Genomic DNA, 14,370 nt, shown 5'->3' with positions numbered 1-14,370 from the left:
AAACAGGGATTTTTACACCTTTGAATTTTATACCTTTTAGACCTGTGTTTGCCTATGGGCAACATATACAGATTAGTTCTACTCAGAAGCAAAACTTATTTTATAGTTCACAGGGACTATTTTGAGATTTTTTGCTGTAGTTGTGATGGCTGAAGGCTCTGAAGGCTCTGAAGGGAAAATGGATTTACCTTACTTTTTAAGAGATACCCACTTGCTGAGAGCTAGGTAGGTGTATATGTAATACCATGCTTGTGAGATTCTGATTTCAGGGTTAAAGTAGCTTATCCAGTAAGAATCATTACTGCCAAAGTTACTCAGATAATAATACTATCTATCAATAGGGATACCAAAGTCTTGGTGCTCCATTGCTTCATGCATGAACTCCATCATACCATAGAATGAAAACAGATTCTCTGTTTTCCCATTAGTGAACAAACAACAAACATATTACAAAGTGAACTGATTGGATCAAAACAGACGTGCACAAACTTTCTAGTGTTTGTCAAAAAGTTTATTCTCAAAGAGGCAACATTATTTCAGCCTGAGCATGCATTTCTCTGGGACTGTTATTTAGTACACTGTTGCAGGTCAACATATTTTCCACTTAAGAATAGTCTTATTTTGTGAGGAACTTTTTCAACATGCTTTGAATTCATCTTTAAACTGGGAATTCTTTTAAATGGTTTAGGCTTCCGCCCAGGAGGGGAAAACTTTTTGACTCCCATCATACACAGTGATGTCTGTGAAACTTTGACCATTGACTAAACTCATAAGTAAAACATAGACAATTTAAAGTGAAGCCAGAAATATCATGGGGAAACAGGTGAGAAAACCCTGTATTTATGAAATATAAATTAGCCAGTAGAAAGAAAACTGATAGAAATTTCCTTGTGTTGTTGTCTGAAAGTTGACACAGGCATAAATTATTTTAATTAAGAAAACCTTTGTATTATTATCTGCAATTTTCCAGGAGTCAGATTTTTACATATATTCATATTTCTATGTTAATTTTCTATGGTAATTTTTTTATGCCATTTTCAGAACTTAAATTTTTTTAAATGCATGTTTTTATACATGCTCTTTTCCTTACTTATCTGTGAAGGTATTTCTGCGCTGGGAATTAGATATGTTTCCAAGTCTTCCTTCAACTGGCTTATGAATGTGACCTTTATCTTAAAACCTGTTTATTCTATGTATTCCATAGCTTTTGTGACTATTTACAATATGCATTGCACATCATTAACTTGATCCAACATACTGTGAAATAAAAGACTTCCTATTGACCTTGAAAATTGTTGGATAAAGTTTTATACTCCAAGTAAAAGTAGTTGTAATGAATGACACAAAAATGTAATAAAGAACTCATTTATTGGCTTATTAAGCATATTAAAATAACCTAGTGTAGATTATTAAGTTTTCATTTACAAATTCAGATTCAAACATATCTACCTGAAGCTCCAGTATACTGATTGCTGTTATATTTAAATACATTTTGGTAGAAACTTGTTTCTTCTTCTCTTCTACATGCCCATTCAGGTGTTCATGCGCTGCTGAATATTTTCCATAATATCCTGAGGACTCACTTGCTCAGTGTCAAGTTGTTCATCTGTGAAGTGTTGCATTTCCTGGAGCCTTTCTTGATGCCTTGCTGAATCAGTATGTGTGTCATTTCCACTTTATTCCTGAGTGCCTATCTGCTTTTTTGGGGCATTTGGTAAATGGACTGGCAGTCACATGGGCACTTGTATTCTAAGCTCTCCTTGACCAACAGCTACATAGGGCTTTATGCTCTCAGCTGTTATTTGCTCAAGCCAGCGAAGAAGCTCTGAGATGTACTGCAGGAAAGCAGAGTAATTTTCTATAGTTAGATCAATTAACCTTTTGGCTTCAGTGATCAGCTTTTCTTGGGACTGACTAAGCTGCCCATAGATCTCCCGGAGTTTTTCTCTGAGTTGCTGGTTATGCTCATCGATTTTCCTCTTGGCAGCTGCAGACCAATATCGGATTTTTTCTTGAGCAGCAGATGAGAGTTCCATGATCTTCTGTTTTCCTTTTCCTTCAACATCAGTTATGAGGTCATAATATTCCTGACTGTAGGTTTCCACCAATTCTCTTACTTGGTCTGTCAGGCGAGTAGCAATGCCAGCAAGATCTTCAACACACTGGTTGTGCCAATCCACGAGAATATTTATGATATTCTTCAGCCATCTCAGTACCTTGTCTTCCACCTCATAGTATTTCACTGACAATCCAAGTGCAGTTGGATCAAAATACTCCTCCCGCAACGACTTTATATAGAGGAGCAGCTGCTGCAGCTTTCCTGAAAGGTCCTGGAATGTCTTCTGGCTAAAGTCTTTGAACTGAGAAATGTATTTTTTAACATCTTTTGTCAAGGATCTAAGCTTCTGGGCAAAGTCTGAAGCCATTGCATTTTTGTACAGCTTTTGTGTTTCAACTTTGATGTCTTCAAAAGTTTTGGATTGCAAGCTTCTAACCATTTCTTCTACCTTCTGAAAAACTTGTTGCACTGCTTGTTTCAGTTGCTTCAGCTTTCCTGCAAAGTCAGCTTTCTGCAGAGTAGCAAATGTCTGCCTGATTTTGTCCTGCAAATCTTTCAGCATTTGTTTAATTTGATCAAGTACATTCCGGCCTCTAAGAATTGTTTCAGAAGCAGGAAGTCTGACTTCCAGATCATTGATAGCTGCAATCAGGGCATCAAAGTACTCCTGAAGTTTAGAAAGGCATACATCAGCAGTTTTTGCCACCTTCTCTGTAGTCATGAGGTATATTTCTGCACCACTGTACTTTTCAGACAGCCCAGGGACCTGAAATTTTGTGGTTTTCAGGAATTCAGTGGCTGAGTCAATTACGTGCTTTATTTTCTGGTGGTACTGTTCTATAATGTCAATTAAAACATCCAAAATTTTCACTTTTACTCTTTGATAGTCGAAGTGTTCAGCCTGATCTGCTGCTCTTCTATAAAGCCTTTTGGCTTTGAACTTCAGCTCCTGGTATTTGTCAGAGGCCTCGTTGGCGGCTGTGCGAAGCTGAGCATCTATTTCATCTATCTGATTTGCAGCAAAAGTGTATGCTTTCTCAGCATTATTCTGCATTATACTCTTCATCTTTAAGGTGGCAGCACTAATTTCCAGCCCCATATGCTCCTTATGGTACCGATTAACATACCCATAGACTGCATTTGTGATTTTAGGCACTCTTTCTTTCAGACCCAACAGCAAGTCTTTGGCAGCATCCTCATTCCAGTTGAACTTCATTTGGATCTGGTCAGGTTCCTTGAGGGATATCTCACCTTTTAGTATGTCAATGTCGTTCTGGGGAGCAGACTGAAAATACAAAACAGGGTTAGAAAACTCCAATATTATTTATGAGTCCATTTCAACATCCTCATTGTTACTTCTTTAATTTTATCATTTATTAAGACAAGCACTCTCCAATTTTTTGTCCACTGTCTGTTTGCTGTCTGTTTGCTCTCATCTTGAAAGTTCATTTTGGAAGAAATTATCTTATACCAAGCTACTTTGAGCTTCTCCAAAGAGCAAGACTAGAACATAACTTAGTCTGGTCTTTAATATCTGACTGCAAATAAGATTTTTCCTTCCTTTGTATTAAATGCCTATCATGTCTCATAGGGCAGGTGAATTACTCAGGAAAATGAGCCTTCTACTCATTCCTGAAATCAATTAAAGTGAATACAAAAAACATCTTTTTCATATGAAAATATGAGAGGATTCAATTTTGTAATCATTTAAATAAATGAGACAATTTAGACAGTTAGAGCAGTTAATAAATCCATAAATGAGAATATATTTATATGTATAATTTTCCCATTTTTATAATAAATAGTGAATTATAACTTGCTTGTGATCCATAAATTAGTATATAATTTTTGAAGGTCAGATTTTAATTCTGAAAATTATTATAGTATCCCAATAATAAGAGCATGTATTGTAATATATCAATAGATTGAAAAAGACACTTCACAGATGGCCTGATCTCTTCTATTTGCCTTATTCCTATAAAGGTCACTTATGTAGTCAATCTAAGTAGCCTGATGGCTATCTATTAAACCTGATGTGTAGCTCATCTAAAAGTGATTTTGTCCATTCTTCACTTTCAGTTGGTGTGCCTTCTTGACCATAGGAGATGGAAAAAATAACTGTGTGAAGAAGCTGAAAACACCTCTTTACACAGATATTATTTTTAGTACTGGAAAGGTCAGTTTTTATTTGGTAATTAATATCTTTAATTCTATTTAATTAATATATGCTAATTAATAAATTTATTAATTCATATCTCAACGTAAACACACACAAAATTTAAAAGAGAACTTTTCATTTGACCACACCAAACATTTTTTGTTTTTTATTGCTCATATAAAGCTTACCTGAGTTTGGTAGTAAACTCTGCCTAGGAAAATTTCATCATCCACTTCCATGACATAAGCAAGGGTCCCAGCTGAGGGTGAGGATATTGAGCCATAGGATTTCCTCTCATTCTCTTGGTAACGCACATGAACATCTGTGAAAGTTGGGCTGATGATGTCTAGTGATAAAGTGTCCTCCATGGCTCTGCAACCACATTAAATACACAGCTATGAAGCAATGCAGAAAGCACAAGCCCAACACTGCATGTCTGAACACAGTACCACCTATAATTTCATATATATATATATGTAAGTAAACAATGCCTTTATCATGAAAAGAAAATGTAGGGTTTACTATCTACATTTCTTAGGATTTAACCTGACACATTCAGAACTTCATGTCGCTCCAATTTTTCCTGTTTTAGATATAACTATAATGAGCTCTGTTGTGAATTTTCATTAAATTAGGGCAATAAAAAACCCCTGTACCTGTACCATTGTCAGCTTTCTACAGATTTCTTAAAATTGATTGCAATTTCTCCACCAACAGAAGTGCACTACTATGCACTACTGTTTATCTACATTTGTATACTTACCTTCACTGATCCTGTCCCTGGGATCAACACAACACTTGCAGATCAAAACAGTCAGTAAGAGAGACAAGTCTAATCCCTGGTGTGGGGACTTGTGAATAAAAATTATTCTGGAGTGACTTGTGGTGACAGAGGGCTCCACTGGGGAGAAACCCAACTATGTTGAAGGTTAGATATAGCATTGCTCTGATTATAAAATATTGTGTTTATGTCTCAGTGGTTTTCTGACATAGGGATGGTGAAAAAAGCTGTTCTAGAAACCCTGAGAGGGAATAGCTTTCAAGTTACCTTCAGGGGGAAAAGGGCACAGCCAGTAATGGCAGGGTAGATATACAGGTTCTTATTAATTATTGCAAAGCACCCTGGGACATTAGAGATCAAAACAACAACACATCCTTTGCAATTATGCCTATTGTAAATTATATTATTAGAGCAAATTTTTACCCAAATCCTGAAATAGTCAGATTTTCATTGTAGTTTGCACTCAGGTCACGATGTGCAAAGCTGCCAGTTGTCTTCACAACAAGCACTCCTTCTTTGTATTCGTAGTTTGAAACAACTGTGAAAAAGATTTCAAATGTCCATATTACCAACAAAAAATACAAAAGACATACCCAGTTCTATTTTAGATGGCCAGTTGTGGGCCATCATTCACTGTTATGTCAAATTATGCTTCCAGAAACTGAATGCCTATAATGTCCCAAATAAAAAGACATGAAAACATTTGTTTAACTGGATCATTTTAAAATTCACATTATATCTCAACATGGATATGACACATGCATATATACAATCATTAGTCTTCAGGGTGACTGACTGAGACTCTGATAGTTATTTATGAAAAAATGCCACTGCTGGTAAAAGAAGAGTTGTCAAACATCAATGCTAAATAGACAGAAACACTTTAATATGCAAAGCCCTGGGGGAAAAAGATAGAAAAAGCCTTGTCTATAACAATTTTTTCCCCAAAAATCATGGCATATAGAATTTTAATGTCTTACCATTCAGGTCATATTCCAGGAATTGCAGTGTTGAGCTGCAGGTAGAGTCAATGGAATGTTCAAAAGAGTCCTTCTTATTTGTCAAGTCTGTTCTCCAGGTGACATTGTACAATGGAGAAACAACTTTGAAAGATCCAGTCAAGGCACCAAATGATGGGATGTAAATTCCAGCAGGCAAGGATATTTTCAGAGGGGGGACCCCAATTTTCTGTTCAGGAATGGTAATTGTAGGCATTTCAAAATCTGCAATTTTATTAGCTACCTCATCTAGATTTACAGAGAAACTGCCAAATGAAACACTCTTTGGTAAAGTGAACTGAGACATAGTTATTTGGTATTCAGGTATTATGACCTCAAAAAATGGCATTTTATATTCTTCTAATGTAATATAATTTGCTCCTACATCCACCTTGGGGAATCTTAGCTTTGGCAGGGTGGGTAAATGGACATCAAATGGCATTGTGCTCAGCGTCTGTGGAATTTTTATGTTGCGCAAGTCAACAGTGTATGCTGGGACCTGGAGAGTGGTGAAAGGAAGGTTGAACTCTGGAGTGCTGAGGACAGGGCTTGGAGCCTTCAGGTGTAACTCAGGAATAGTGACAGTGAAGCCGTCAGTCAGCTTATCCACAGGTATGGGGAAAAAGTAACCATCCTCACTCTTTGTGTACACGAGGGATGCTGAGCCATTCAAGTACTGCTTCCTGTCATCACTGGTTGTGACATCCAGCTTCATGATGTCCCATAAGCTCTTCTCAGAAATGGGACACTTGATGACTTTGAGGAAGTCCATGTACCCTTCCAAAGATCCAGAAATAACAAATTCTGCCTTTGATTTTTCATTTGATAACTGCATATCATGACTGACAGATAGTGAGTGAATTTGGCCTTCACCCTTCCAGCCAGCTTTCTGGTTTGCAGGACTGATTTTCACTACAACAACCTCATTAACTGATGCCATGCCCAGGTAGGGATTTGGCTGAATGGCTTGAATCTGAAGATCTGCTGATACATCCCAAGGAGCCAGCTCTAAGGTTGCTTTGCATCTCTGAGTACCTGTTGTTGTGAAACGAGATGTATAGCGTGCATAGTTCTTCCCATTGTGCTCCCAGACTGCATAAATACGATGGGTAGATGCTTCAACTGCAAGTAATTCCTTGATTTCAAGGATCCAGAGTCCATCTGCTTTAGAGTGGGCCTCGAATTTGAGGGATGACCGAGCTCCATTAGCATTCAAATAGGCATTTGCCTCATGGTCTAACCTTCCAGAAAATGCATTTCCAGTGTAAAATACTCCATTAATATCCCCAGTTGTAGAAGATTCTACTGATATGTAATATGTAAGGCTCTCTAAAGCAAATCTGTGAGCAATTTCTCCCGTAGCGCTGGTACCATATTTGGGAGTATTAAAATCATACGTTAATTTTAGACCTGAGGAAAGAGTGGGTTTAGATTTTGTATTTCCAGAAAGTTCTTGGCTGAAGTTCATTTTTAAAACTGGTGTGTCAACTTCTATATTTGTTGCCACAGAAGCTTCCATGATCCTCTTTAAGAGAGTGATAGTGCTATCATGGTTTCCTCTTAGATATTTGTTATTACTCAGGGACAATGCTGTGGCCAACTTCAACCCCCTTTTTCTTGTCAAACTTGTTGAACCATCCAGCTTAAATTGCAGAGCCTCAATGACAGAAGAGGATGAGACACTGAGATGTCCAACAATATCTGACTGATTGAGCAGCCCAGCATTTGCAGTTAAAGTGATTACACTAGATTTAAATGAGAAGTCATAAGTAACATTACCCATGGCAGGGACTAAGATGTTGTTTGCTGAGCTGTTGATTCTGAATCTAGGAAGCTTTAGAGTGCGTAGATCCTGGGGGATATGAAGGACTGGAAGCTCAAAAGAAGGTACAACTAGTGTGTAAGATGGAACTGAAAATCCAATCATTGGGACTGTGAATCCTCTTGTGCTTATTTCTTTTGGAAGAGTGAAACCAAAGGCTGGCATCTCAGCAGTGAAAGGAGAAACTTCAATATTCACAATTGGAATGGTATATCCTGGAATCTTGAGGGTCCGTGGTATTTTGTTCAGTGATGTTTGTATTTTGTACTTGTCCAGTTTTGTTTTGGCTTCATTATATGACTTTGTGAGAAAATCTAAAGCTGCATTTCTTCCTTTCTCAAAGTGCTTGTTGAATAAAAGGATGTTTTTATTAAGTACTTCATGCACTTTTGCTAAAGGAAGTGGGATTACATGCATGTCTTTGTTTTTCTCATACCGAGCTTTCAAATTTAAATCAAAGGATTGTCTTGTTGTCTTCAATAATTCTTTTAGGCCTACCTGCTCCCACAGTGAATAATCTTTCAGCTGAGGAGTTTTGATTCCAGTGTAGGGAACCTGAAACTGAGGAATGCTTAGAGGAATGTTTAGGAAGTCCAGGTTGGCATCTCCATTCATTTCGATATGAGCTTCAATTCTGTCATCATTGTTGCCAGCAGACATATTATGGGAATATCTGTATTGATTGAATCTGCCAGTAGCTTGCCAGTTTACCTGCTGAACTGAAGAACTGAGGGCAAACCCATAGTTATTCAGGAAGTCAATTTTGCCAGTCAGTTTCATTGGAAAGCTGATTTTCACATTTCCATCATTGTTTGTTGAAAGACGAATTTCAGAAGGGTATGCCAAGAAGGAAAGCTCATTATTTACAGTTCCAGTAATCCGTCCATGGAGCCGAGCATTGTGAGAGCCTGTCAATTCTACTTTCATTCCTAGAAGCTCTCCTGTGCCTTTCACATTCAGAATGCTACGTCCTACACGCTGTGACTCAATTTCAGACTGAATCTGAAGTGCTGCAGACAGTAAGGAATGACATTCATATCTTATAGCTTGGTTGACTTTCAGGTACTTATCATTTATTCTGTTGTTGGCAGAAAATGTAATACTGGGCCCCTCAATCTTGAAAGTGGCCTGTGAATCATGAGTGCCTTCATCGGAGAAATTAGGTGAAGCCCATTTCCAGTTTCCTTTACCAGCTGAGGTAAATGATATGTACCCTGCTTCTACCTCTGTTGTCATGTTATTGACCAGATCAGCCTGGCTGGAGAAATCAGCTTGTGGAATATTCAGCCTGTGAGAATATGCCATTCCACTCTGCATCCAAATTTTCCTCTGCAGCTTGACCATTAAATTATTCTGTAGTTCTATAGAATTTTTCTTTGTATGTAAATTTGCTCTAGTTTCAGCTTCACCTTCTACTGAGGTCCCTAAAAATACCACTTCATTGGTGTGATCAATTTTAAGGAATCTATGGTTGACTTTCATGGCATTTTTAAGGTTCAGCTTTTTCATGTCAGGGGCCAGGAGACGTGAATCTGCAATAACACTAAAAACTAGGAAGTCTAATTTAGATGTTGTTTGAGCTGAAATTGAGGTAACAAATTCTGGACTGTTTGCAGATGTTGTGGTATTACGAAGCTCAGCTTGTGTAGACAGTGTGAAGAATGGAGAGGTGACTCTGAAAGCACCAGACAATTTGCCAAATGTAGGGACAGTCACAGTATGTGGGATGTGTGGGAGCTGGAACTCTGGTATCTTCATGTCAGGAATCTGGAGTTCATTTAGATTTAGCTTTGGAATCAATAATTCTGGTATTTGAAACTGAGGCATTTGTATTTCTGGGAAAGAAATGTCAGAAAAAGGCATATCTCTCATCTTCAGATCTTTCAAATAGACATCAATAGATGGTAACTGAAATTCTGCAGACATTAATTTGTCTATTGTTCTCACAATCAGAAGCTTAACTTCAATCAAGTCAATTTTGAAGGAAGGAATTTGAAAGGTATTTAGAATTTTAAATTCTGGAGTAGTAAATTTCATTGGGATTTTCATGTCCTTTAGTCTCTTAATGTTGATCTCATAGGAGGGGATGTGGAGATCAGTCAGCGGGACAATGAATTCCGGTGTTCGAAACGTTGCTTCCCGAAGACTTCGGAGACTAACCTCAAAGGCAGGTATAGTGACTACAACTGTCCTGATTTCAGGGACTTTAAATCCAGTTTCAACAAACTGTTTTAAATTTTCAGCCCAATTTTTTAGATCATACTCTTCAGCCAATGCAGTGATTTTTTTGAAAGCTGTGTTCCATTGGTCAGAAACATATATGACAACAGAATTGTAGAATTGGCTTATCTTCTGAAGACACCACTGTAATTCCTGGGAAATATCCATTTCAGAAATCCTCTCTCGCAGATCTTCCAGATGTTCATTTACCTTGACTTTGAGATTAGCAAATGTTGTTGAGTCTATGAGATCCCTCAGCCAGTTAATTATTGCAGCAAGCTTTGTGTCCTTTAGCTGTTCCATGTATTTTGAAATCACAGATCTAAAATCTCTTATATACTGTTTCAGTGCTTCTGCTTTCTGTGGGAGTTCTAGATTTCTGAGTTCTTCATTTATTTTCTGGGTCACTTCTCGAATTTTGTTATTTGTGTCATCTACAAATTGGTCATAGTCAAAAGCCTTGAGCTTTTTAATAACCATGTCAAGGAACTTGTTGACTTGCTTTATCATCTTTTCATAATCAAAGGTTTGCACTTTCTTGACAGCATCATCAACAAAAGCAACAACTTTATCAAAGCATGACTTCACATCAGTATTTTGAAGGTAGGTGGTCAGTTTCTGGACAGTTTCTTTTATTCTGTACGTTTTAAGCAGTTCTATCATTCTGTCAATTAAAAAATATATCTGCTTATCAATTTCATATTTTACAATCAATTTGTGCATATGTCCACGGAAAGTGCTGATCTTCTCAGATAATTCATATTCCTCTATCCAATTTAGAATAAAGTCTTTGATTTGTTCAAGAATTTCATTAATTTTTTTGATTGGCAAAGATTGCTTAATTTTTTCTAAACATTCTTTAGCATCAAATGATTTAATCTGTCGTTTCAAATTTTCCGCAATGCTTCTGACATCAATTTTCTGAATCTGAATCTTGAGTAATTCTAGGTTTTCATTTATTTTAGCTGTAATCTCGTATTCATCATCAACATTTTTAATCCAAGCCAAAGCGCTGCTTCCGATTTTGTTAAGATCATATTGTTGGAAAAAAACCCGCAATTTTTCAATGATGTTGATTACAGTTGCTCTTACCTGATATTTGTTATCTAGAGCTGTCATTGTTTCAACTATTTTATCAAGAAGCTGTGAAATAAGTGCTTTAATGTTGTACTGTTCACAGAAGTCTTTGATGTGTTGCTCAACTTCTATCAGATAGATCTGCAGCTGAGACAGTATTTCTTCAAGTTTTTCCATGGCTTTTTCCAGCATAATTTGGAGATCATCTGATGTTATTTTGTAGTCCTTTGTGAAAGCCACAAAATTATTTTTCATGCTGATAACTTTGCCCTTGATATCTAATGTGTCCACATAATCATTAATGTCCTGTGACAGTTGGTCCAAATTTGCCTTGTATTTTTTCATGTGCTGTTCCATGTCTATGCTTTTCAGGTACCTTTGCAGGGCCTGCAGTGTGGACAGAATGGTGCCTCTGAGTCTTTCAAAGTAAACTGGCAAATTTTCCAAGACGGGTAGGCTAATAGCATGCATATCTTTATTTTTGTCATACTTCACAAAAGCAGAGATGCTGAATTCTTGAGGCTCTGATACACTGTTCCTGAGACCCAATGCATCAATTAAATTAACTTCTTCAGATGTTAATGGTAGTATGACTGATGAGTCCATTACAGAGAGATCTGCTAAAGCTTTTCCATTAAGTTCTACACCAATCTTGTCTGCATTATTGTAAGCACTGAAATCTTGTGAATAGACATTATTGTTTAGCTGACTTTTCAATTTCCAGGCACTTGACTGCTCTGATGGGGTAAAAAGCATATGAACTTTGTTGTCAAGCAGTGTAGTGTACTTTCCTCTAGACTTCAAGCTATGGCTGCTAGAGCCCCTGTAATCATGGGAGAAAGTGAAAGCAAGAGGCTCTGCTTTAAGCAGGAATTTGCTGTACAAGTCTCCTGTGTGCTCACCCACAGCAACCAGCTTGCCATTGGCATTGGTGTGTACGTCAGCGGTGATGACAAATGGGGCCATCGTGGAACGCACAGCATTGCTGAAACGGAGAGGCCTGGAATCACAGTTTGTGTTCATGGTAACTGAGGAAGAAAGCCCTGCCACATCCAGATGAACCCTGTGACTCACTGCTGCACCTTGAACATTTGCCACGGTGTCTGTTTTCAAGTCTGCAGTTAGACCAGCACATGTAAGGGTGTAGGTGTGCTTTATTTCATCTGCTCCATGGGCTCCTCGGACATTGCCAGCCAAGTTCATATTCAGAGGCTTGAGAAGGAGTTCTGCTTTGTTGGCAACTTCTGTTTTAGTGTATTTAAGATTATTGTTCAGTTTAGCTGTTAGTGAGGTAGGCTGCAGTTGAAGGTCAAAAACATGTTTGTGGAACTTGTCGAAGCTGAAGCTGTTGTCTAATTTTGAAACAAATGTTAAGGATAAGCCTGGAATATTCAAATCATTTGTGTACTCCAACTTAATATCTTTGAATGATCCCTGCAAATTATTTGAAAACTTGAGTCCTTCTGTATTAACTCTGAAGTTTAAAACATGTTTGTTGTCCATACCCAGAACCGTACTCTGGTATTCACTTCCCAGGGTTATTTCTGTTAAGCTCACTCTTCCCCCTACATTGAATTTTGCATTGTTTTTCCCATAGCGCCCGGAAGAGGACAGTGACATGGAGCCTCCAGCAGTGTCGAGTTTGGCATTCAGTTCACTCTGCATTGCCAAGGGACTAAACTGCATGTTGGTGGTTGCACTGCTGGCTAGACCATACCGATTTATATTGAGTGATGACTTATGGGCAGCTCGATTCTTCTGATCAGTCAGGGAGATGTCAGTGTTGAAAACAAGATCCTGGGAAGTGAGAGAACCTGCAAACAAGGCAAAATACTGGATTTGCTTGTAAGTGGCTTGGTATTCGGATCGAAGTGCTACCATCTTCTTTGACAAAATTATTTCAAGCTTATTGACACCTGCAGTTTGTCGATACCTCCCGTTAGTTTCAGATGACATTTTCAGCTGGCTGTTTTCACACTTCACTGAAGCTGTGTTCTTTAATAGCCCATTTTGTACATCAGAAACTGAAGTAATGGAAAATGAACCATCACTGTATCTGCCAGACATCTGATTGGTAGCCTGAAGGTAAGAAGAATCCAACCTCAGATTTGACTTTCCTTCTAAAACCCGTCTCTTCTCATTGTAGGTGGTAGATAGAGTGTAAATGCTTTTTGCAAACACAGAAGCCACTTCCAGCTGCCCTTCCATTTTGATGTTATTGGTATTCATGTTATTTATATTTTCAGAAAAAATATCACTGGAAAATGAAAGTTGAGGGCCCAAAGTACTTGATGCTGTAAGTGATAAGGTGTAGTTTGAAAATGAAGTAGGTTCATAACTCTTTCTGCCAGACAGCTTAAAAACTGATGTTAAGAGACTGTGCGTCAGGTGATTTTCATATGCACAAATGAATCCATTTCTGTTATATGATGCTTCTCCAGATCCTGAAATAGGAAAAAAGAGACTAAAGGTAAGTGTGCCTATGCCTTTTCATCTTTGAGAACCTATCTGATGCCACTGAACCTCTATGCTGCTGCTTGAATTCCAATTACTGTTATACCATTTTGTTTTAAAGGCCCAAATGTTTTCATAAATACTGAATATTTCTGTAAAAATGGCTACTATTTTGATATTTGAAGCTAAAGTTATGAACTACAAATAAATTACTAATTATAATAATGTGAAATGACATAAAATTATGTCATTACTTAATCTTAAATTAAGAATATGCACTCAAGTGTACCCCACATCTAACATTCCTAGATTTTACTGTTTTCTTTATCATGCCTCAGTCATGGTGAGGAGTTTAGAAGAAAATGAACTCAGGTTATCCTTTTGCAGCTTGAGATCCCAAACAATTTTAGGGGAACTAACTTTAAAATACAATATTATGGCAATATATGGACATTAAAAAAAAAAAGATAAGACAATTTTTTATACATATATACACATAGTAATAGACTGAGAAATAAATTGTGGGCATACCTACACATACACTTGCACACCTGATTTTGAAAACAGTTCACTTATCAACTTCTACAAGCATTTGTAAAGTCATGCCTTCAGTTTTGAAGGACATTTTCTTCAGTAAGGAATACCCAGGAAAAGAAGGACTCTAAAAATCTTTACTGAATTTAACTGACTTCACCTTTAGTGCCTGAATAAACACACATGATATCTATAAATTCAAAGGAAAAGTGATTAGAGATCACGCAAAACGTATTTAAATAAGTGCAGGCAAACAAATGTACTGTA

At 37.4% G+C, this 14,370-nt stretch overlaps 1 protein-coding gene across 1 annotated transcript in view; it reads right to left on the bottom strand.

The window, feature by feature from the left end:
* Window positions 1-1,349: 1,349 nt before the first annotated feature.
* APOB (apolipoprotein B) overlaps window positions 1,350-14,370 on the bottom strand; it is a 35,151-nt gene continuing 22,130 nt past the window's right edge. The window contains exons 26-29 of the mRNA XM_079297827.1: window positions 5,979-13,559; window positions 5,422-5,536; window positions 4,406-4,589; window positions 1,350-3,344 (exon numbers count right to left, since the gene is read on the bottom strand). Coding sequence (XP_079153953.1) covers window positions 1,731-3,344; window positions 4,406-4,589; window positions 5,422-5,536; window positions 5,979-13,559 — 9,494 coding nt within the window. The 3' untranslated portion in view covers window positions 1,350-1,730. The remainder of the gene's footprint in view (window positions 3,345-4,405; window positions 4,590-5,421; window positions 5,537-5,978; window positions 13,560-14,370) is intronic.

Source organism: Erithacus rubecula, assembly GCF_903797595.1.
Source record: "Erithacus rubecula genome assembly, chromosome: 2".
NCBI classification, from domain to species: Eukaryota; Metazoa; Chordata; class Aves; order Passeriformes; family Muscicapidae; genus Erithacus; species Erithacus rubecula.
The sequence above is the reverse complement of the archived record's forward strand: the minus strand, read 5'-3'. Positions and strand labels throughout refer to the sequence as shown.